The sequence below is a fragment of the Macrobrachium rosenbergii genome, chromosome 29 (assembly GCF_040412425.1).
Source record: "Macrobrachium rosenbergii isolate ZJJX-2024 chromosome 29, ASM4041242v1, whole genome shotgun sequence".
Classification (NCBI taxonomy): domain Eukaryota; kingdom Metazoa; phylum Arthropoda; class Malacostraca; order Decapoda; family Palaemonidae; genus Macrobrachium; species Macrobrachium rosenbergii.
In genome coordinates this window covers 20,583,386-20,607,083 of record NC_089769.1, presented here as the reverse complement: position 1 = coordinate 20,607,083, position 23,698 = coordinate 20,583,386, and the positions used below count along the sequence as shown (strand labels likewise).

The following is a 23,698-nucleotide window of genomic DNA, read 5'->3' as shown; positions in this document are numbered from 1 at the left end:
AAAACAGCTGACTAAAAGCCAAATGCTTGTACATACTTAACTGCTTGGGAGAATTAGAATTATTTCATAATGGAATACAAGTACAAGTTGAGAAATTTTATTAAACGCCCTCCTCCAACATTCGGATTAGGGAGGAACCACCATAATGTTACAGAGGAGATTGCTTCTAATGAAAGTTATTGTCAATTGCATGAGTTAGCTCACTGCATAAATGGTGCTCGCTTAAGTCTTTGTTCTCGAATAATATCAAAAGGCATCTCCAAGGGTCAAGCCAGTCTGGGAAAGCGGAGAGTCTGTGAAACACGATCTACAGAACTAAGGACCCCTTTTTTAATGGGGTTGACCCTCCAGCAACTTTCGGAAGTATTCAACTTGAGATCGACGATATTTTGCATCATAATCCCAACGTGACCTTGGGTCACCAGCGTGGGTTAGTTAATCAAAGCTGAGTCACTTATAATAAAAAAGGTTAAACTTATAAGTGCAAAACGATAGAAATTCTACAAAAATATAGCTGCTCATAAACAAGAACGATAAGTGCGGATATCCCTCGTGTGAATCACCAAACGTCAAGATAAATTTATCTCGATCACCAGATATCACTATAAGTAACACCCTTGACTTCGTATCTTATCATTTTACCCTCCTTTCATTCACCCTTGAATGAAGCCTTACTACAGCATGGAAGCAATGCGGGTGCCTTAATAGCTTCAAATTACTGCGTTCGATTCCCAGTTGTCCGTGTTCGTTCAGCCCCATTCAGTGGGTACAAACAAAATGACTCGAAGCTGCAGACAAAATTTCATAAATTTTGTAGACTTTTTTTATTCATTTTGTGAACCTTTTTTTTTTTTTTTTTTTTTTTTTGTTAACGGGTTTACAAGTCCTGAGCAAATGTCATCAGATTTATAACTTCACACTGCTGCTCGTATCGAGTTTATGAGAGCAAAAGTAAAATTTTTATTTACAGAAACAAACTAACTACAGAATTCAATAAAATGCAAGGAGACTGCATTAAAGCAAATCAAAGCGTGACACCCGTAAGCAACCCTTAGCCTATGTTCAAGTAAATCATCATCTAAATAAAACAATGGCTACACCCCTCTTCGCTCATCAAGGTGATCATCCACCTCCCCCCGCCCCCGCCCCTAATCCCTTTCACCCATCCCCACTTCCACAACGCCCAGATCAGGTCAAATTGCAGGTCTGGGAGTCACGTGTCGCTTACCCTTCAAGCTATCACTCCACACCACCGGGTCACATCAAGGACCACACTCGCAAAAGTCCTTCAATTACTAGCATTTTCCCTCCGTTGTCTCTCGAGTTTTCTACAATCTTGGCGATGCTCTAAGTGGGCAGAAGTAGAAAAATTCTCATATGAAGAGAAGAGGGCAGAGAAAAGAAAACGTCACCAGAAGACGGCAGTGAGCCTAAAGTATCCAGGGACACAAAGGGAGGCAGATCCGCCTCCCCTATATCTGACATGAGAAGTTTAATCGAAAGTGCTCCCCACTCTTCCTTACGCTAATTACACTAAACCAAGATTTATAAGGTATCTTCCTCCGCCGTCTATCATCTGGGGGCTTACAGTCCTTATACCGATAGAAATTACAGAATAATTTCGTAAAAGTATATTCCCCTCCCCCATCTACTGTTCATGTACTGAAAAGAGTACGCAAAGGATGAATAGAGATATGTTACTAAATGAAATTAATACATCGAGTCAACTAACATCAGCTGTAATATTTTAAAAATATTCTTTTATCAAACGCTTCCTTTGCCTTTTCTCCTCAAAATAGACTACAACAGTTTAATGCTAAAAATTAAATTCTGGAAAAAATGTCAAAAATACAGGTAACTAAACCCAAGTTGCCTACCACCACGATTTTGTCTTCCAATTTATTATGGCATCTCTCTCTCTCTCTCTCTCTCTCTCTCTCTCTCTCTCTCTCTCTCTCTCTCTCTCTCTCTCTCTTTAAATTCTCATAAGCCATCTTCATAACTTCCTTTCTTTTCTCCTCGCTCCATAAAAGATCTTGAAAATATGAGACCGTTCTCCACTTTAAACCCTCCTTGAACTGACGATGAGCTTCAATAAATCTGACAGCTGACTTAAGAGAAAAAAAAAAGTCCTTCTATACGACGCTGTCACAAAGAACTCCCAGATGCGATTAAGAAAACAATTCCAGCCTTCCAGCGATCTACAAAGCAACGGAAAAGAGGAAAGGAATTAAGGGGTTCAAATAGGGTAAAAATGGGGTAACAATAAAGTGAATGCGTGTCCAAACATATCGAAATTTGGAACTAACCATCTCATTAGTTATTAACTTTATTACAGCGCGATTCTGTTACTAGAGTTGTAAGATCTACTTAACAGCTATCATCTTACTAAATCTCTGTATCAATTTCACAACCACCGTTTCATTATTAAGACTGTAGTAATCAACTTGAAGGCCTGTTTTGTTCAATTTATCAGGAGCAAGATTAGTTGAAAACAATTGCTTCCTCCTTGGACACTAACTTAATAGAAGAGGTTACGGTCATTTTCATGTGGTTTAAACTGTTGTTTTGTACGGAATTTCCTTTACTGTATTATGCTAAATATCCGCTATGGATTGTTATACTTGTCCCTAACACAGTGATATAGCAAAAGGCCACCTTAATCTAACAACAGAAAGTCCTCAGCCCACTGCACACTTCCCTCGAATTTTTAAATAAACAGTTGTGAGAACTTGAGTACGACTCCTTTTTTTTTTTTTTTTTAGATAAGTAGTTTAGTTTCATGAACAATTTGTTTCGTTCACTTGGGACCACCATGTCTGGCTTTCTTATGGCTTAATCTATGAACAAACACAAGCTTGTCTTCTCTAACTATGCACCACTAATAAGAGAAATTTTAAGCTCTTTTACGTAGAAAGGCGTTATTTCGTTTTTTATATGTCCTCATTGTGTCACTGTGCCGGGAAGACAGTATTAGGGTGTGTGGTCCTAGCAACGGTTAGGCAGAGAAATATACTTTTATTTCACGCCATAATTAACAACGTCCCGGGACCGGTTAGGTTACGGATCACCCTACCACCTCCCCTAGTCAGGTAGGACATGGCACCCTAAGCTAGGTTAGACTGACTTAGCATGCATCCCTCTACTTACCCCCCCCCCACCTAAAAACTATGGATTCCTCTATCATCATCAAAGACGTGAGAGTATGGGTTTTGCGAAATTTTAATGCGTTAATTAATAACAATCTTCAAAATTACATAAAAATACTACCAAAATAAACCATATTTTACATTCCCATTCCATACTTTCTAATTTGAGCATACTACGGCAACTTGTGTCCAGATATAAGAAACCATATTTCAGCCCTAGAAAACTGTATTACTGTACAAGAAAAGCCAACATTCTGGCAAAGTATTATTAAAAAAAAAAAAAAACTCTAAAACAACCGTGACCCGGCAATTAGCCTTCGGGAAACTAATACTATCTCCTGTGATAACATTTACTCTGCTAAAAAAAATACAATTACTTGTTAGAGTGCATTTCGACTCCTCTCCGCCCAAAAAAATATTTACACTATATTCAAATGCAAATGTTACCTTAACCTCTCTATTTGTCATTTTCATTGCCACCGGCTTTTCTGCTTTGTTTCTTTCTCTCTCTGGAATTCATGAATGAACGAAAGAATGAATGAATGAATGAATGAATGAATGAATTATAATTTGGTTTAAAGGCCACACAGAGACCCAGAAGGCCATTCAGCGGAATTCCACTACGTGCAGCTTGATTTCCTGGTTAACAGCCACCTTCAGCTTCGTAAACAGAAATGAGTGCACATAATAATAACAGTAATAACTTCCCAGAACACCACTGTCTTCCTGTACCCCAAGAACACCACTGTCTTCCTGTACCCCAAGAACACCACTGTCTTCCTGTACCCCAGGAACACCACTGTCTTCCTGTAACCCAGAAATATCCCATCTCCAAACCATCCATACAATTCGGGTTACGTACTCCCATTGCAGAAACGGGCGGTCAAACAAAACTGGCCGAATATGAAAACAAGCTCTTGCGGACGTAATAAAGCAGCATGCCAACCAGGATCCAGAGAAGCATTGCCAACAACGGGCACTGCTATCTTCACGAAATGTAAGACCGAGTTAAATATCTCAATCGTGTCCTATTTATATGTATTGGAAAGTGGTACCCAGATTACATTCCTACTTTTTTTTTTTTTGACTACCCAAAACGTCTTTATTTTCACTTGATTCTATTTTGAAGAAACATGTAAGTGTCCTTAAACGGCTTTTGTCTTGTTTAGTACTAGTTATGTAAATAAGTTTCATCATTTAACAGCAAAGAACTTTTTAGTTCTGGCGATTCCTTGCATCAACCCCAAACCAAAGTTAAACAGCCACTTAACTGAAATCATGATCCATTTTCATTTTTGAGCTCTCTTGCTCTATCACTCACTTCCGTACACCAAAGCAAGAATACTAATAAACTCTCTCTCTCTCTCTCTCATGCGTTACGATGCATATAGTGACACATTTTCGAATTATCATAAATTAGACTGGTATAAAAAGCCACAGTGTATGACATCAGCGAAGTCAACCATCTGACTAATAGGAATATAAAACAAGGTAATAATTTAACTATAATAATGAGCATTATTCTCCTTGATATTAAAGAATATCTAAAGATGCTAAGGTGATGACTACAAAGCTATGCGAATTACTCACTTGAGAGCATGATGGAGCTTGTTGGTGCGGTTCAGAAAATCCTCCCACATAGGACCACTCCCCTGTAAAAAGAATAAGTAAATATAGTCAAACACTGAAAAATCAAGTATCAGCACAAAAATTAACTTGCTCCTAAAAATATGAACATGAGAAAAACAATGAAATTCATGCAAATTCCAAACAAAAACACAATAGATCAACTGGCAACCTTAAACTTTCGAAGAGGTAAATGGACAAATGCAAGCTGGGAAGGTTAATCTCGAAGGACAGGACATACGGTAAGTCAAATCCTCCTTTACCCTCTTCTCTTTGCAGTTATTTTCTCTTTTCACTTGAGGCTATTCTCTCTTTTGGAGGCTTCTTGCTTAGTCATCTGGGAGGCGTGTAGCTTGCAATACATGCATGCATGACCATGCGCATAATAATAATAATAATAATAATAATAATAATAATAATAATAATAATAATAATAATAAATTACGACAAGGTAAGACATACGAAAATGACACACCCATACCAACAGAAAAATATTAGCCTTACCATTATGATGGAGTAACCCTTGTTAAAGACATATCAGTTATAGGGCCGACAAGTGACCAGGAATGGACCAGTCACGACGCATCTAGATTCCATTATCAAACTACGACAACAAAAACAAACAAAAAAAGACTAAAACGCAACGACCTGCAGCAGCTGATGCTGAAGGAGGTTACTTTCACCTGAGGGTCATTATACAAGATGCTTGTATTAGTTAATTACTCACAGTTGCGCCTATCAACGACGAGTTACGAACATGACTTCGCAATCTTCCCCTTCCCCTTGCGCGATAAAAAAAAATGTAAAAAATGCGCAGAAGTTTCTTCGGCGCAATAAAGCTTTCTGCATGAGCCGCGGCCCATGAAGCTTTCGGCCACGGCCCGGTGGTGGCCTGTCCCATAGCGTTGCCAGACGCACGATTATAGCTAATTTTAACCTTAAATAAAATAAAAACTACTGAGGATAGAGAACTGGAACTTGGTATGTTTGATGATTGGAGGGTGGATGATCACATACCAATTTGCAGCCCTCTAGCCTCAGTAGTTTTTAAGCTCTGGGGGCGGACAGAAAAAGTGCGGACGGGCAGACAATGACATCTCAAGTTTTCTTTTACAGAAAACTAAAAATTAAGTTTTGCAAACATGGCGATAAAAGGTCAAAGGCACTGGCATCATACAAAACAGAAAGAAAGCCTCACTGAGATAAAATCTTCCTGTAAATGAAATAATTTCCGTAAAAAAGGTAGTTATAAAGGAAGGGCAGTATCAGTACCAATCAGGCTTTGTACGTAAGTGGCAATAACTCAACTGCCTCATTCTTTACGCAAGCATAATGGATACTGTCACGACGTAAAAACTTTGTCATCCACACCATCGCTTGAAATATTTCCCTTTTAACAACAACTGAACTGTTATTGTATCTTACGTCATATGCAATTGTTGAACTAAAACAGACTGTCCATTAGAATCCCAGTCACAACCCACAAGATACTAGTTTGTTACTGCGGTCGACAATTTGAAGCCTGTATTCCCTAATTTGGGCCGAGGTCTTACCTAGCAACTTCGGGGCATATTCCGAACAACATATGATCTGCAATTAACCTGTTTTCAAACTACCATACTCAGAAGATTTGCGAACCTCCACGTATTAGTGTGACAAGCCATGGGATAACTGTTTTCATTACAATTACTTTATTTACGATGGACGCAAAGAGGAAAGAGAAACGAATAAGACGAAAAAAATGAAAATTCAAAGGCAATAAAATTAATATGGGCATTTATGTAAACATACTGAGAGAGAGAGAGAGAGAGAGAGAGAGAGAGAGAGAGAGAGAGAGAGAGAGAGAGAGAGAGAACGAGGTACACTACTTGTATATACAAGTACATGCAAACACTGCATGCACAAATAGAGAGAGAGAGAGAGAGAGAGAGAGGTACACTACTTTATATACAAGAGATACACTGCAGAGAGAGAGAGAGAGAGAGAGAGAGAGAGAGAGAGAGAGAGAGAGAGAGAGAGAGAGAGAGAGAGGTGCACTACTTGTATATACAAGCACATGCATACATTGATTGCACATATTGAGAGAGAGAGAGAGAGAGAGAGAGAGAGAGAGAGAGAGAGAGAGAGAGAGAGAGAGAAACTTGGTTGCTTCTCTGAATAAGTAAACAAGCCGAGAATTGTTGCATAAGCTAACCTGAAGCACAGGCGCATGAGGATGTAGTGGAATATTGTTGGCGAGTGAAAGTTCCTTCCATATGCATAATAAAAGGTTTGGTGTAGTACTCCAACCACAGGAGCAGATAATGCGAATACAAGAACCAAAACATAGCCAGAGGTTAGTTCAGTTTCGATAAGCCTGCAGCTTACGAAGCCAAATTGACTTGGATAACGAGACACAATTTACGGCACTCAAATGAGAAATCTCAGATACTACTTGACAGGAATGCAGTGCTCTGATAAATTAACGGAAAATGCGGATTTTTGATAAAGGATAGGCTGAAATTTTCCGAAGAACTAATAACTCCAAAACAATTAATACTGCTGAAAGGTGGACCAATTTTGATTACAGATTACTAAAAGTAAAAGCAACTGAGGAAAAATTACTGATAACTTTGGAAAGGGTGACATAGAGAGCGTGACTAAATGTGGCTCATTTAACCTACGAAGGCAGATCTGCTGAGATCAATATGTCCAGTCAAAGAGCCATGTTAGTATGATCTGCCCTGGCGGTTACGCATGAAAGATAATATATAGTATATATATATATATATATATATATATATATATATATATATATATATATATATATATATATATATATATATACACATACATACACATATATATATATAGCTTAATAAAATTCGACCTAAACTTTCAACTATCGATACTCCGACTCAATAACGAAATAACACGTGACTGAAGATTAGAACAGAGAGGAAAAAGAGAAACGAAGAGAAGGAAAAATGCCAAGACCAATAAAGGAGAGACACGGGCGAGAAATTGGAATGGCCCGAGAGAAAAGCCTCGAATCGAGCCCCTCCGACAAAGACATTTCTTAAAACAAAGAAATCTGCCGAGCGAAAAGGAGGAGAGGGAGCAGACAGAGGCAAGAGGGAGGAATAGGGAGGGGGGAGAAGAATGACGATTAAGAATAGGGAAAGGAGGGAGAGAAGACCGGGAAGAATTAAAAAAAAAAAGGAGTAAAGCAAGGGGGAGAGAGTAAGAGGAGACAGGAGACTGAAGATGAGGAAAGGTAAGACTATGGAGGATGAAAGAGAAAGGAAGAATGGAAGGAGAGCCGAAAGGGGATACAGAAAATGAGGATGGAGGAGAAAAACGGGGGAGGGGGGGAAACGACAAGTGAGGAAACTGAAGCGTACAGGGGAATGGAGGGATCATAGAGAAAACTATAAATCCCACTATCATCAGCATCCCTTATCCCCCTTCCACCTTTATTCTCTTTTGTGTGTGTAGACGTGCGAATGTGTGGATAAAATGGCAATAACAACAGAGAAGGGGATCACATACATTTTCATCTGGAAGGGGGAGGGGATTCGAAAGGGGAAAATGAACTTAAGACAGCGCCATCAAGAGCATCCTCCTACCTTCCCACCAAGACTAACTGCGATTCGTCGCCTGACATTGATATTTTCACAAAATTCACAAAACGGAAACTAAATCAAAAGCGGACTTTAATGGCCAAGCCGTATTCGAAGTCCCGTCTAAAGCATTTTGCTTCAGTACAGCGTTTTCTTGTTTCAGCAGGTCATAGAATTTTACGGCCATCGTAAATTCAAGGGATTTGCTATAGGGTGAAAGCCCGAGAGGTTGTATTTCAAAACAAAGTCTCTTTGTTTGCTATTACCAGATCCAAGCAATATGAAAAATAAATTTTTATATTAGTTAAATGACATTATCTTTTTTCAATCGTCAATACACTCTGCAGGACGTATAATAAAAACATTACAAAACAGGTGAGCTGAAACTCAAATAGTAATACATATTAGCCGGCGGTAAAGGAATCACGCTGAATAATACCGACAAAATATTATACTCTTGAAAATACCCTGAGGTACCTAACGCTGCTAGCTGCCTGTTCACAGATCTACGAGAGAGAGAGAGAGAGAGAGAGAGAGAGAGAGAGAGAGAGAGAGAGAGAGAGAGAGAGAGAGAGAGAGAGAGAGAGAGATTGTGCATGCGCAAACCGGACCTCCTTTTTATAAGAGGTCGTAAAATCTGAAGAAACTAGGTGATCGTGCGTGAGAGGGTTGGCCCCGGGAAGCAAGACCGAGAAGAGGGCAAACAACTCAAGTCACTGAGCAGTGAGAGAGAAAATAACGTTATATCTGCTAGCAAGAGAGCCAGTAAGTCCATCAAATGCCAAATACAGGTTGCACAAGAATCGCAAACTGGATGACCAGCCACTAAATCACTGAACGACGAGAACGCCATCAGAAAATTATCTTGACAACTTTGACATGGACCAGACAGTCTACATTCTTATTATTATCGAAATAGTTTAACCAGACCACTGAGCTGACTATCAACTCTCATAGGGCTGGCCCGAAGGATCTGAATGAAATACTGTACCAGGTCTAGGCCAGAGGCCAAGCACTGGGACCACATAGGTGTGTAACCGAATAACAGGTTTCACCTCATTCAGTGCCCAAATTGGCTTAAAATCGTATAATCTTAAAGCAGGAGATGACCACTGCACTGTTGCATATTTTATTATCGGGGAAGTGTAATTATCATGCATAATCAAGACTGAAATACTGATACCTATATATGAAAATTAGGATCAGCATGGAAGCTATTATTCAACAGGTGTAAGAACATCACTAATGTCATTACTATTTATTACATAGGAATATTAACGAGATTTGCAGTACATTGGCAACATTTTCCATACTTATTACAGAATGGACAATCTCTCTCTCTCTCTCTCTCTCTCTCTCTCTCTCTCTCTCTCTCTCTCTCTCAAACAATAAAAATAGTGTAGCTACAGCACATTTAATCATCGGTTCTCTGCTGCATATACTTTTGACAATATTCACACAGTTTTGCGTTTATAGACTCAATATATACCTGTACACAAAACCCCTCACTTCCCACAATACACCTGAAAGGCAGAGAAAACATTCGAGATTCGGTGAAAACTCATGTCGTAATCACGTTAAAAATCTGCTCTCAAGAGCGTCAGGTTTTCCAGAATGGACAAAGCAACATTGCAGTCTTCAACGTAATATTAGCCTTATATCTACAGTTTCAAACGATAAACTGATCTAAAAAAAATGCAAAAGCAGATGCCAATGACAAAATGACACTCAAGGAAACACATCCAAAATCAGATTACTCTTGACACCAGCATTTTACTTAAAAAAAAACGACAGTTCGGAGTCCAGTTAAAGGCAATGTTGACATCCGCAAAGTAACTTGAAAATTACACACACACCTGAAAGTATCATCAACAAAAACTCGGCCGACCTGCAAGAGCCAGGCGGCCATCCACGAGCACCGTACGTGTCTCCGATCAAGTTTCTTGAAGAATGAGAAGAACGAGAACAAGAACAAAGGCATGAAAGGGGAAATGTTACCTCGAACACAAAAACCGTCCCGCGAGAACTGTCAAAACTGACGCCGCTGCTATAACCGTCCATAACTGACACGGGACGTCAGTTGAAGTCAGTTGTACTGAATACAAGTTACAGTTGCCTCAGAAAGGCTATCTGTCCATACACTATCCACGAATGAACAGGAGAGTCATGGAGGGGAACCTCTGAACCTCGGACCTCTTTCTTCACAAAAGAAACGCCGCAAAGTCGCATCTAATCCCCCTTTTGAATTATTCAAGACCCTCCAACAAGGAAATGGCTTCTCAAAGATCTCTGGCGTCATGGGTCTTCCAGTTATCTCAGACTTGAATATAACGTAAGAGACGAAAAAATAATAACGTAAAAAGAGAATATCAATAGTTATACTATAATTACGAAAGACATTATGTCTAAAGAACAATTAAATTACGCAAAACATACCTTACTTGCATGCCCAACTATTTTAATTAAAATAAACTACCTTATTTGTATAAATGCCGTAAAACGCGCAGTCACAAAAATTAGACACTGAGATCAAATTGGAGGAAAATCTATCTCCAAAATACTTCAAACATTTCCCTTGCAGAGTAATTCACTTACAAAATAATTATTTTTAAACAAAAGTACACTAATCAAATGTCCTTTCTTACTAGAGTAAAAAAAATTACTTTGTGTACAACAAATTGAAACTATATTTATATACAACATTGTAAAAACATACCATACCTCATATAAACTTTGAATAAAAGTAGGCAAAGCAATATATCGTAATCTAAAAACGACTAAATTATATTAAATTGCTTAAGTAAAGGAATAAGACCACTAATACAGGATATGAAAGCAAAACGGAAATGTCGTTCGCTGTCAGTTAACTATTAAGCATTTCTGGGTGACAGCGCTGATAACTACTGTTGATGTCTCGTTTTCATGATAATACTAAAAACAGTCCCGGTTGGTTGTCACAGTTTTCAATCTAACCCATACGTTTGTGTGCCTACAAGTGTGTACAAAATGTTACAACCGATGTAACATCATCAATAAAATCCAGACTAAAGTGTATAAAATACTGTTTGCATGTTTACTGCAAAGAGGGGAAAAACGACAGAAAGACTTTTTCCATATCGCAATTCCTTTATCCAATGTGCATCGAAACATCCGTTGATATCTTGTAATATTCAAATATATTGTATATTCTTAACAGTATCTACAATCGCACTCATTTTTGCAACAGAAACCACCATAATCTGCCTCTCATTAATTTTTTTCATTAATCGGTGGAGATCTTGGCGAAAATGGCAATCAAGTTTCTACTAGCTTTGAAGAACAGAAACAGCAAGAGGGCCAATCCTCATTCCTTTAATGGAATTCTATACCCGCTGGGAAAATTAAGTCATCACCAGACACATGTGAAATATAAATCAACGTAAAGAAACCGGGAAAATAAACACATAATTACACCTAACTACTTAAGCATTTACAGGTCTCCTGCAATGCTTCTTCTGGGGCTCATTTTGAAGCTGCTAGTCTCCTTCAGTGGCATGACAAATGAGAAAAAATGAAAGAAAATATTATTTAACATATTGTTAAATGGTTCACTGTTCGTAAGTGTGATACATGTTCGTAAGTCTGATCAGGGATCATCACTAAGCATTCTTAAAACGCCGTCTAAATTAGAGGGAATGTGTGTTACTTTTCCACGATGAATAACAAAATGGTTCGCAGAGGAAAAAAACGCTAGTTGAGTTGAATAAAAAATTTAGGCCCAAGGCCAAGCACTGGGAGCCACGATGTCATTCTGCGATGAAACAGAAATTGACAGGAAAAGGTTTGAAAGGTGTAACAGGAGGAACACCTCGCAGGTGCGCTATGAATCAATTGTTAGGAGAGGATGGAAAGTAAGAAGAAGAAAGAGACTATGAAAGGAGGTACAGTCAAAGGAACGAAAGGGGTCGCAGCTGGCGACCGAAGGCACGCTGCCAAGAACCTTAAGTAATGCCTACAGTGAACCGCATGAGGTGCGATGACGGCACTAGCCCCCTACGGGGAAAACGACGTTAGTGAAAAGTTTCCAACACTGCCTTTCAAATTAGAAATCTCTTTACTTTATCAATATTTCCAGTTAGCAATCTATAAAGCTGGAAGGCCAGACAATTTATCAATATTTCCAGTTAGCAATCTATAACGCTGGAAGCCAGACAATTAAAAAAAAATACATTTCAACATTTCTAAAACATAGGAGGATCAAAATAGCTGACCGCAGTTCTTTCACGAGTTGAAGATTAATACAACAGTGTAAATCGATCAGACTATATTTCTTAAAAATATAGGTATTTGCCAACACACAGCAACTGTACCAATAGTTGCGTGCTCTCATATGAGAGAGAGAGAGAGAGAGAGAGAGAGAGAGAGAGAGAGAGAGAGAGAGAGAGAGAGAGAGAGAGAGAGAGAGAGAGAATAATTCATTCCTTTACCATGCAACACTATTATGTGGTTTTTAAAAGGGGTCTTCAACCTCAAATTGGTGACGATCTCATCCATCACTATTAAGATGTACCAGAAAATAAGGGATGAAGCCTTTTTTAATTCAACTTTTAGCTTGTAACATGTACATTTTGTCTAAAGCCTTTTTGTCATTTGGTCAATTGCGAATGACCTTTGAAATCCCTAACACGTTCATCAACGCCATATAGGTATGGAATGGAAGGAATATAGAACTTTGGCCAAAGGCCAAGCACTGGGACCTATGAGGTCATTCAGCGCTGAACGGAAACTGAGATTAGAAAGGTTTGAAATGTGTAACAGGAAGAAAAAAGTTAAGTATACCTTAAGTTTAACAGACCACTGAGATGATTAACAGCTCTCCTATACAGGGCTGGCCCGAAGGATTAGATTTATTTTACGTGGCTAAGAACCAATTGGTTACCTAGCAACGGGACCTACAGCTTATTGTGGAATTCGAACCACATTATAACGAGAAATGAATTTCTATCACCAGAAATAAATTTCTCTAATTCATCATTGGCCGGTCGGAGAATCGAACGCGGGTCCAGCAGTGCTATCCGAGAACGATACCAACCCGTCCAATGAGGAACTATGTGACAAGAGGAGAACCTCGCAGTTGCACTACAAAACAAGTGTTAGGGAAGGGTGGATAGCAAGATGGGAGAGAGAGAAAATGAACAGAGGTACAGTAAAAGGAATGAAAGGGATTGCAGCTAGGGGCTAGGGAACGAAGGGACGCTGCAAAAACCCTTAAGTAATGCCTAAAGTGCACAGCGTGAGGTGCACTGACGGCACTAACACCCGTACGGGATCAACGCGATATAAGAACGCAATTAAACACAACCCTGAATCGAGCTTTAGACGTCACAGTCTTCATGAAGCCCAAAGGGGATATTTAGACACCCGAGTTTAGAGCAACAAGTCCAGCATGTTAAATGAGGAACGTCATTCCCAACCGCGACGCGGTAGTGGTTCATCTTCCTCATTTTACAACTTCCTTCCGTTTTGACGTAATTCCTTCCACCTCGCTTTCACCCGAGAGAGAGAGAGAGAGAGAGAGACCCAAAAACAGGAAGTATAGTGGCTGCATTATGATGCTGTTATTGCTCGAGTTGTGGTATTCACAAAACATAATGAAAATACTTCTAATAGTTTCCAGACGTTTATTTTACGAAACAGCGTCTTGCATACTTAATCTCATACCCAATAAAATACGCTAAAAACTAAAAAGTTCTTGTAGCTATATATACATACAGCCTATGCATATATACATATACTGTGTATATGTATGTATATATATATATATATATATATATATATATATATATATATATATAATTTATAATTTATATATATAAACTTATTACATCCAAACCGTTGATAGTAAATAGTGTACCAAGCACAGGCTACTGACGTGTTGCCCATCTAAATCCGTTCCCTCGGTGCTGAATAAGCACAAGCTGGCAAACAAACATACATGTTTTGGTGCTACTTTGGCTTGTTATCTACGCGTCACCTACTCCGAGGTGCTCATACTAAACATGGCGGAAGCTCCTTGGGACGCCGTGTTTAGTACGAGCCCCACGGGGATCAAGGTATTATATACTACACCCATTTCTATATTGAGTGGTCGACAAATTTTATATTAATAAACGATATCCTCGTGCGGCCGTCTACTTTACATTTAAGTTAGGTAAACCTTAGTTTAACCAGACCACTGAGCTGATTAACAGCTCTACTTTACTTTTACCATACGGTGTTTAGTACTAGCACCTCGGAGTAGGCGACGCGTAGATAACAAGCCAAAGCTAAGTCTTTTGAAGAAAAAATACTTGTATAGTCGCAACTCCCGAGACTGGTAAAAACTTGAACTTCTATTCTTCTACTGTGTACAAGAAAAACAACCTCTGTATCTTAACCGACGCAATCACCCAGATGTTTACATGAAACAAACTCATCTCTACGCAGCTGCATTATCAGACTCATTTTGAGCAATTACGAGCAATTCTTTAACTTGTTCATTTCAGTGTCAGTGTTCGAGGTATAGCTGTGTTTGCCAAGTAGCAAATGATGAGCTCAAGTGTCAACCATGAGAATGTTTTTCAGGACACGTGATTTTAGCTCCCTAACAGTTACCAGGATCTTGAAACCTATTATGTTGTTCTAGATTATTGTCCTTTAGTCTACAACAGGCCGGTGAATGTGGTGTTGTAACTTCCGTTGATTAGAACTATAATGCATGGACGGACGCCTTGGATGTACAATATCTGGGGAAACAGTTTACCTACACATTAGCATGGAAATCAATCCAGGCCCTTCTTGAAGACAGCTGCCTCATGTGCTTGAAAGCGTTGGTAAAGGGTTGAGATCCTTTAACGTGAGAGAGAGAGAGAGAGAGAGAGAGAGAGAGAGAGAGAGAGAGAGAGAGAGAGAGAGAGTGAGTCTACATCCCTCTATCCACCTAAATATAAGAATTCTTCCGTTTCAAAAATTGCAATTTCAGATCACATCAGAATCTGGAACAATGTACATTATGATTTATGTTTATTTACATATGTTTTCCAATTAGTGCAGAGAACAAGACCCTAACAGTTTCTCTCCTCATCTTTGCCTCGATTTTCAATCGTTGCAAGTTAGATCTCGATATTCCAAGTCAGGACGATCAGTTGCATGTAATGGGATTTAACTTTTGACGTCCGCATGCTACTGGCTGTATTGTCATACACGAAGTTATTTGTACTTGTCCTTCCACATACCTGGCGGATGCATTCCTCAAACGTTATTTTAATGAGTGGCTGCTGATTACACATTATCCCACGGACGAGAGAAACTGTCTCCTGACAGCTCGTTTTCTTGTTTCTGTAGGGCCTGTTCTGGACAACAGCTATACTATCATCCATCCCGTCAGCCTCTACATAGAGAAAAACTACAGACAAACAACAAAGGCATACTGTAATTGCTGGATGAGAGTGAAAGTAAAACGATGTGAGCTGTCGAAACTAATTATCACTCATTATCACTATACGGCAAGAACACTGACAAAGTGAAAAACGAAAAGTAAAAAAACGAACTTGAGAGAAAAAGACCAGCACTAATGGGCCCTGGTGAACTTACGTGGTTTAGGCATAGTGAGAGAATGAGGGAGAATATAGGATTATATTAAGGAGAATACAGGATTATATTAACCTTTTAACAGGCAACGACAGGTGCGTAGGTATGAAGCTTTGGTTTAAGCTGATGAGGCTTTGTCCTTTAAGCTCCAGTTTAAAGGACGAATATAACACGCGACTGCCTTGGTTTATGAAGCAACCCTCCTCTTTGAAGAAATTGTGATGGCTAATTATATGACAATGTTAATAAGAGCGTCTCGAGACTGCAAACATCTGCCAGGGTAACTGCTTGTAGAATACGGTCTGTGTTTTAATACAATGCCTCGAGAATGACGGAAAGGATTTTAGACAAATTTAGTAGACGCCCCCTTAGTTCCTCATTGAATGGGCCGATATCGTACTCGGCTAGCACTTTCCTAGGCCCGCGTTCGATTCTCCGACCGGGCAATGAAGAATTAGAGAAATTTATTTCTGATGATAGAAATTCATTTCTCGGTATAATGTGGTTCGGATTCCACAATTAGCTGTAGGTCCCGTTGTTAGGTAACCAATTGGCTCTTAGCCACGTAAAATAAGTCTAATCCTTCGAGGCAGCCCTAGGAGAGCTGTTAATCAGCTCAGTGGTCTGGTTAAACTAAGGTATAATTAATTTAGTAGATGTCCCTCTAGCATGTGGTTCCTCAAAATGACATTTTTGATGAATATCCGTTTGAAATTTTGACGTAGTTTCTATTTCTACCACAAATTCGATTCTACAGCAATACCTAAACAGATCACCCAAAAAATATTTTCACACAGTTTCATAAAAATGAGTTTGTTAAAGCGTTTTTCACGTCAAACTGCTAACACATAAAAACAAAAAACCTAACCTCGCTGTCGAAAGTAATAATATTTAATGACAGTCCGTAAATATCACCCAGGGTTGTCGTTTGAAAAATAAATAAATAAATACGAAGGGGGGGGAGGGCAAAGTATACCCTAGTTTAACCAGACCATTGAGCTGATTAACAGCTCTCCTAGGGCTGGCCCGAAGGATTAGACTTATTTTACGTGGCTAAGAACCAACTGGATACCTAGCAACGGGACCTACATCTTATTGTGGAATCCGAACCACATTATACCGAGAAATGAATTTCTATCACCATAAATAAATTCCTCTTATTCTTCATTGGCCTGTCAAAGATTCGAACGCTGGGCCAGCAGAGTGCTGGAGGGAGGGCAAAGTACAAAAACCTCACTTTCGAAAACTGAAAATACGGCATATTTATCCCTCATTCTCTATGTTTAGGGTCACGCACAAAACACATCATATAATCCAATTGCCATTCATATTGTCACGGTCTGTCTCAAATCACGTAATCCATTGCATGCTATGTATTACAATGTCACTCAAAAGCGACAGCAGGAAACGGCAAAGATTGGAAAGATTTTTCCGGATCAATACCATCACTGAAAATTAGCCTACTTTTCAATTTTAAGACAATGCATGAAATAAAGCAACGGCTTTGGTTCATTGCGTTCATGATATTATACATATACTGTCGGAGTCAAAGCGCCAAAGTATCAACAGAAAAGAAACGAAAATTCAAATTGCCCATCTAAATAAAAAAGTCCTTATCTCTGAAAACTTTTTCCAATAATATATCACTACCAATGCATAACTTACTTATACCCAACGATCACAAATGAAATGTGAAAAAATGAGCCCAGTGAGAAACAACAAATGAAACGCCAACATCACGAAAAGAAACCAGCGCTTTTCATGCAAGACTGCATGGCAAACTGGTTCCATGCAAATGACCTCTCTCTCTTTTTTTCTTTTCTGCAGTGCATTGACTGCTAAAGCACACACAAGACTTCAGAGAAAGCGAGTGCAATTAACAGGTTCGTGAACCTTATGACCATGCGGATGAGGCTAAAGCACGCTTGCTTAAGTTCTCTCGATTGATACACTGGTACAATCATTTCAAATGCCTGACAGAGAGAGAGAGAGAGAGAGAGAGAGAGAGAGAGACTTCATGAAACTTCTGCCTTCAATAACTCAGGAAACCCGAGTTATAAATACTTTTCCGTCAGTTCAAGAGGGCGACGACGAAATGCCCCAACAACTTGCCAACCCCAAAATTATGGCGAGGAGCAAGGTCTCCATCGCTCATAAACTTGATACAGCGATCCCAGGGGCGGCATCCAAACTGAAAGAAAACACGCCTTAGGGAAGACCCACCAATATCTTCCCTACGGAATTACATCTCTTCCCTCGCCGCCTTCCCTTAAGCCGCCTCGGCTCTGCGGCCATATGGCGTAGGTTAACGTCGAGAGAGCATCTGCGGAGACAAACCGCCAAGTGTACGCAATCTTCTCCTCCAACTCATTAAGCAGACGAGGGAAACAGGAGCTGTGAACGACACATTCCCACGTGAAAACATTCCTCAACCACCAGGCATCAGGAAGAATGGAAACAAAATCAAAACACAACTACTTTCAAAACGGAATACACGTAGAATCACATCCGCTCTTTACTTGAAAACTTTCCGCATTTTGAAAGCCTTCAGAGCCCGAAGTTGATTCTAAAGTTGAAGATAAATTTCAAGAAGACTAATCTATAGATCTGCGCACTATTCACTCGAAAGTTTATCCGCCTCACAAAGTTTGAATGAAAATTTTTGTTTACGAGGATGCCCTAAGCCGCCAGACTCGTCCGAATGTGAATAAGCGCCAACTTCAACTTTGACTCTGTTTAAACCACGTCGGCTCAAAACAAGGAAAACTAAAATTCCACAAATGTTTCCTCAAAACTTGGAGTGTCAAACGTTTAAGCTGATCTACAATTTAGCTGATCTACAATTTAGGTAAATGAAACGAAACGAAGTCACATGAACGGAAGCGGAAACTACACGTTCAGATGTTGCTCTTGATTCTTCATGCGCATAAAATGAAATAAGGCACGGAAACTAATCAGGAAACCCATCCCCACACTCGTATTTTTTCGGTTTCAAACTCACTCCCTCTCTTATGCAAGAGAGTTAATGAATTTTTCACATTTGCTACATAATAAAAAAAACAACCCCCCCCCTCCTCTCTCTCAAATCCGTTAACGTGTCTTTACTGCCAAGAGGAATCTCTCTCTCTCTCTCTCTCTCTCTCTCTCTCTCTCTCTCTCTCTCTCTCTCTCTCTCTGCAAATACGGCACGGCGCAAACTGCTTGTAAAGTATATACGATACGTCGAGATGTGAATACAAATTAATAATTTAGCTTTATCTTTCATAATAGTAACCTTAATAATAGGAAGTGCTTCCGGTTATAAAAAATGTCGGTAAATAAACCGACAACGAAACAGAAGGTCGTACCCTGAAATGGCTTACATTTAAACCATCCTTCGCGAATTCTCTTATGATAAGGGGATAAGGTTACCGCACGTGTTTGCACAAAAACGATCAAGTCTTGAGACTGCCTGAAGATCGGTTCCCCCTCCCTGGGGGAGAGGATTTGCTCGTCGAGAGAGAGAGAGAGAGAGAGAGAGAGAGAGAGAGAGAGAGAGAGAGAGAGAGAGAGAGAGAGAGAGAGAGAGAGAGAATTTAACATAAAGACGGAATCAGTCATCAGGTGCTGGGTGCTGCTCAGAGGCAATTCAGGAACGATTTAAAACTGCATTGAACTACGGCTGCGGAATCCCAGTTGGGACAAAAAACTGGAGAGTATACGTTCGATACCATCGAATAACGCGTGATAGCGCACTTGAAGTGTACAACTAAATCGTTGTGTTTCTTAATCGTAACCTAAAAACTTATTCACGGTCACAATGCTAACTTACGCAGAGAAAGCATCAACGCAGGTAGGCATTCACCATGAATTCCATAAGATAATGCATACAAGCACTCACTACATCTGTCCTCGGCGACTTCGATTAGACAGAAAAAATGCAGTTTTACCGAATAATGAAACGTGTTATATGAATGAAGGTAGAAATGACACATCTTCGATTATCTAACACCCAATTAATTCGCTCTCGTTTTCTCGACCTACACCAGCGATCTTCACGTTATTACCCAGGAAAGCTGTCCCAAGCAAGCAGGAAGTCTACGTCAAAAATGTCTAGGACATAATTGTAAGCATTGCCCAGATATTAAGAGGCACGCCTCACTCACTGCGATTACGTTCAACTTAGAACAGATCTGGAACGTCAAGAAAAAAAAACACCAGAGGTATCTCAAGCTGTCACTATACAGTAGAACTAGCATCCATGATGTCTGTCCTTACTAACAAGAGGTCTGGAAAAACGCAAGTTAGATAATAACACCTCTGCAATACATATGGGAGACAGACAGGGAACTCCAATGGACTGAGTGTGTTTTCGTTGACACTGCTGCCAGTTCATCCACCACCAGGATGACTCTGGTGCCAGGAAGCGCCCCTCCCTTACCCACTTTGATGTTTGATTCCCTCTTCCGATTTCGTGGGAGGATGACGCTGGTTCTTACCACGTGCTGCGTTTCTAAAATGAATTCGGACCTCCTAACTCTTTATAAGGTCGAGAGTATACGTAATCTCTGGACCTTGTTTATAAATATGTGATTACTTCCGTCAACCATTCAACCATTGCCTTACTCAACTTTCTTCTTCTCAGTATTACTATCCTTATCTGACTAATATGAGGCAAACTATTATTCGTTACTACTATTTATTATGTTTGTATCGACATCATGAAATCAAGCACTTCAAATATTTACGTTACACTCACTAATGACCGCTTAACGAACAAACACCCAGCTTAACTTAATAAAGCAACATGCCGCTTAAATAAAAAAATAAATTAGTAAAACGTCCCTTAGCACAGGCCTTACCAACTGCACAATTCTTTTAATGCACAATCTGGCGTCGCGACGAATATGACCCCTAACATACAATCCTATCGAACATGCCGTGTCAAAATATATCAATACCTTCGGCTCTCCTGATAAGTAAGTGCAGTCGAGTAAGAAGTCTCGAAACATAAACGAACAAGAACAGCAGCAGCAGAAGCAACAACAATACCGTTTGATGCTCGCCTCTAACAGAGGAAAAAAAAAATTGCTTTATAGTCCACGCACGGGGGCGTACGAGGGTGCTTCAATAACATCGATTTTTCTCGGCGTGGGCGTTTTATGGGTGGGGGTGCACAGGAGACTGGTAAGGGCAAATATTTATTAGAGAGGAGGGATGGTAGAGGTAGTATTGGAAAAGAGAGAGAGAGAGAGAGAGAGAGAGAGAGAGAGAGAGAGAGAGAGAGAGAGAGAGAGAGAGAGTGGGCGCGCGCGCGCTGGGAAGGGGTTGGGGGTTGGGGGTTCAGTAGGAGAGAGGAAGAGGAATGAGGGTACATGAGAGCTCGTTAAAAGGAGAGGAGATCAAATCAAGGAAGGATTTTGGAGAATCTGACAAATGCTGAGATTGTGAAGACAGTCAAGAGGACAGCGTTGACAATTCGCTGCTAACCTGATGGGCAGGGATCGGCAGCGGTTGTGGCATTGGCGGAATTATTGACCGATGTGAGAAACCTGCTGAAGAGACTTTTAATCAATAATGGCTGGATAATTAAGATGACTGATACGTAATTCACCGAGTATTTTGGATAAGTATTCACTTACATAATGGTGACACACTTGCGTCATCAGAAGGAAGATGCTACAACTTGCTTAATTACACTTTCTGGCTGATAGTATAGTCACAGACAGTGCCACGTGCTACACGGGGCCAGAAGACTCTGCTCAGGTTGAATAGTTTAGGTGACAGCAGAGCTCATGTAACCTCATGTCGAGGACTACGGTGAAAATGAACGTCAAGAAAAGGAAATGAAACCAAGCCTTTCATGGTTTTGTCAGTCTAATGCTCTGCTTACAGCTAGCTAGACAATAGCTTGTATGATCAAAGATGCTCGTAATATAAGCACGATACTGCTGGAAGAAAAAAAATTATTGAAAACCACAACATAAAGAAAGGTCTGTTTACAGAAATCCAATTTTCTTGCGTGTGTAATGAAGACCATAATTTAAAGAAATATGTTTACAGATATCCAGTTTTCTTGTGTGTAATGAAGACTATAATATAAAGAAAGGTGTGTTTACAGAAATCCAATTTTCTTATGCGTGTAATGAAGACCATAATATAAATTAAGGCGTGTTTACAGAAACCCAATTTTGTGTGTGTAATGAAGACCATAATATAAAGAAAGGTCTGTTTACACTTGTGTGTGCAATGAAGACCATAATATAAAGAAAAGGTCTGTTTACAGAAATCCAGTTTTCTTTTGTGTGTGATGAAGACCACAATATAAATTAAGGTCTGTTTACAGAAGTCCAATTTTCTTGTGCGTACAGTCCCTGTAAACTTTTTTTACTATTATTATCTAAAACGTTACGACTTACAAGAGTATCCTAGAAAATATGTAGGGGATGGGGAAAACCGGCCTAGGCCTTTTTTTATACATTTAATAATAAATAGCCTATAGGACCCAAACAGAAGGGGCCTCATCAGCCAGCCGGGAGAAAAACCAAGGTTTACAAAATTGGATAGGCCTACGCAGCGACGCTGACATGTTTACATGCAACCAGGTCAGGCCTAATCAGAAAATCCTCGCTTCTGGAACCAGTCCCACATGCGTGCTAGGAATGGTTTATAGCAACCCCCACCCCCTGATCCTGATCAAAGATATACTAAGAACGGAATCTTTCAACTTTTTGTATTACCAGCACGCGTAAAAGGAGAATGTAAATCACTTACAACAGTAGTTAAATGATAGTTAAAACAGTAATTTGAACATTGAGTTAGAGATATTTAAATTAAAAATAAGTCACTGCATGGTGAGATGAAAGAAGCCTACAACCCTCCATGCACAAATAGAAACTATCCGAGGTGTAGCATCAAATGCACATCTTAAATTCTCCTTGATCACGTGGAAAAATTCAACTCATGTTTGCCCGTAGTTTTAAATAAAAACTCGGCCGAGTAACCCAAGAATCTAAACGAGGAAAGCTTACATCATATTCCCGTTGCGAACACTCAATAAAACATTAATTTTGCTGAACATAACAACATCTGATGTAAGTAGAATTTACCTTCAAGGATATAACTTAGGCAAGGACATCGGCTGGAGTCTTGGGCAAGTGGTTGTTGGATATGGGAGGAGAGCACTCCTGGAAAAATATTATATATGGATGTTCAAGTAGTTTGCTGTCGATATCTGGGTACAAATTACCGACCGCAAGCCTCTAGTGGTTTCCGGATTCCATTCATTTATCTCGTTTCCCTTCAAACTCCTGACGTAAACGGCGTAATAATGAGGAAACAATATACTTAACACGTTTAAAGTAAGGGGGGTAACTGTATTGTGCAAAAAAATACGAACGCAAGCCTTTATACAAATATTTCGTGACGATTAATTAGCAAAGTACTAAAGCTAAGGGTGAGCACACAACGAGAGCACAAATGTAACAAAAAACTTAAACAAAACTATATATTTGGAAATTTAACAGGATGCATTTGTACCACGCAAATTTTATTTAACAGCGACTTAAACCAAGATTAGGTAATCACTGTAGTTTGTAAAGAAGCCGCATAATAATAATAATAATAATAATAATAATAATAATAATAATAATAATAATAATAATAACAATAGATGAGGAAGAAACTAAAACAATTACATCATTCGTGGTCTTTGCAAATAATAATAATAATAAT

General features: G+C 39.4%; 1 protein-coding gene across 14 annotated transcripts in view; it reads right to left on the bottom strand.

The window, feature by feature from the left end:
- Positions 1 to 23,698, bottom strand: part of mim (missing-in-metastasis) — a 347,917-nt gene that overhangs the window by 297,885 nt on the left and 26,334 nt on the right. For all 14 annotated transcript variants that reach the window (XM_067131216.1, XM_067131218.1, XM_067131217.1 and 11 more), the window contains one exon: positions 4,740 to 4,801. In XM_067131216.1, coding sequence (XP_066987317.1) covers positions 4,740 to 4,801 — 62 coding nt within the window. The remainder of the gene's footprint in view (positions 1 to 4,739; positions 4,802 to 23,698) is intronic.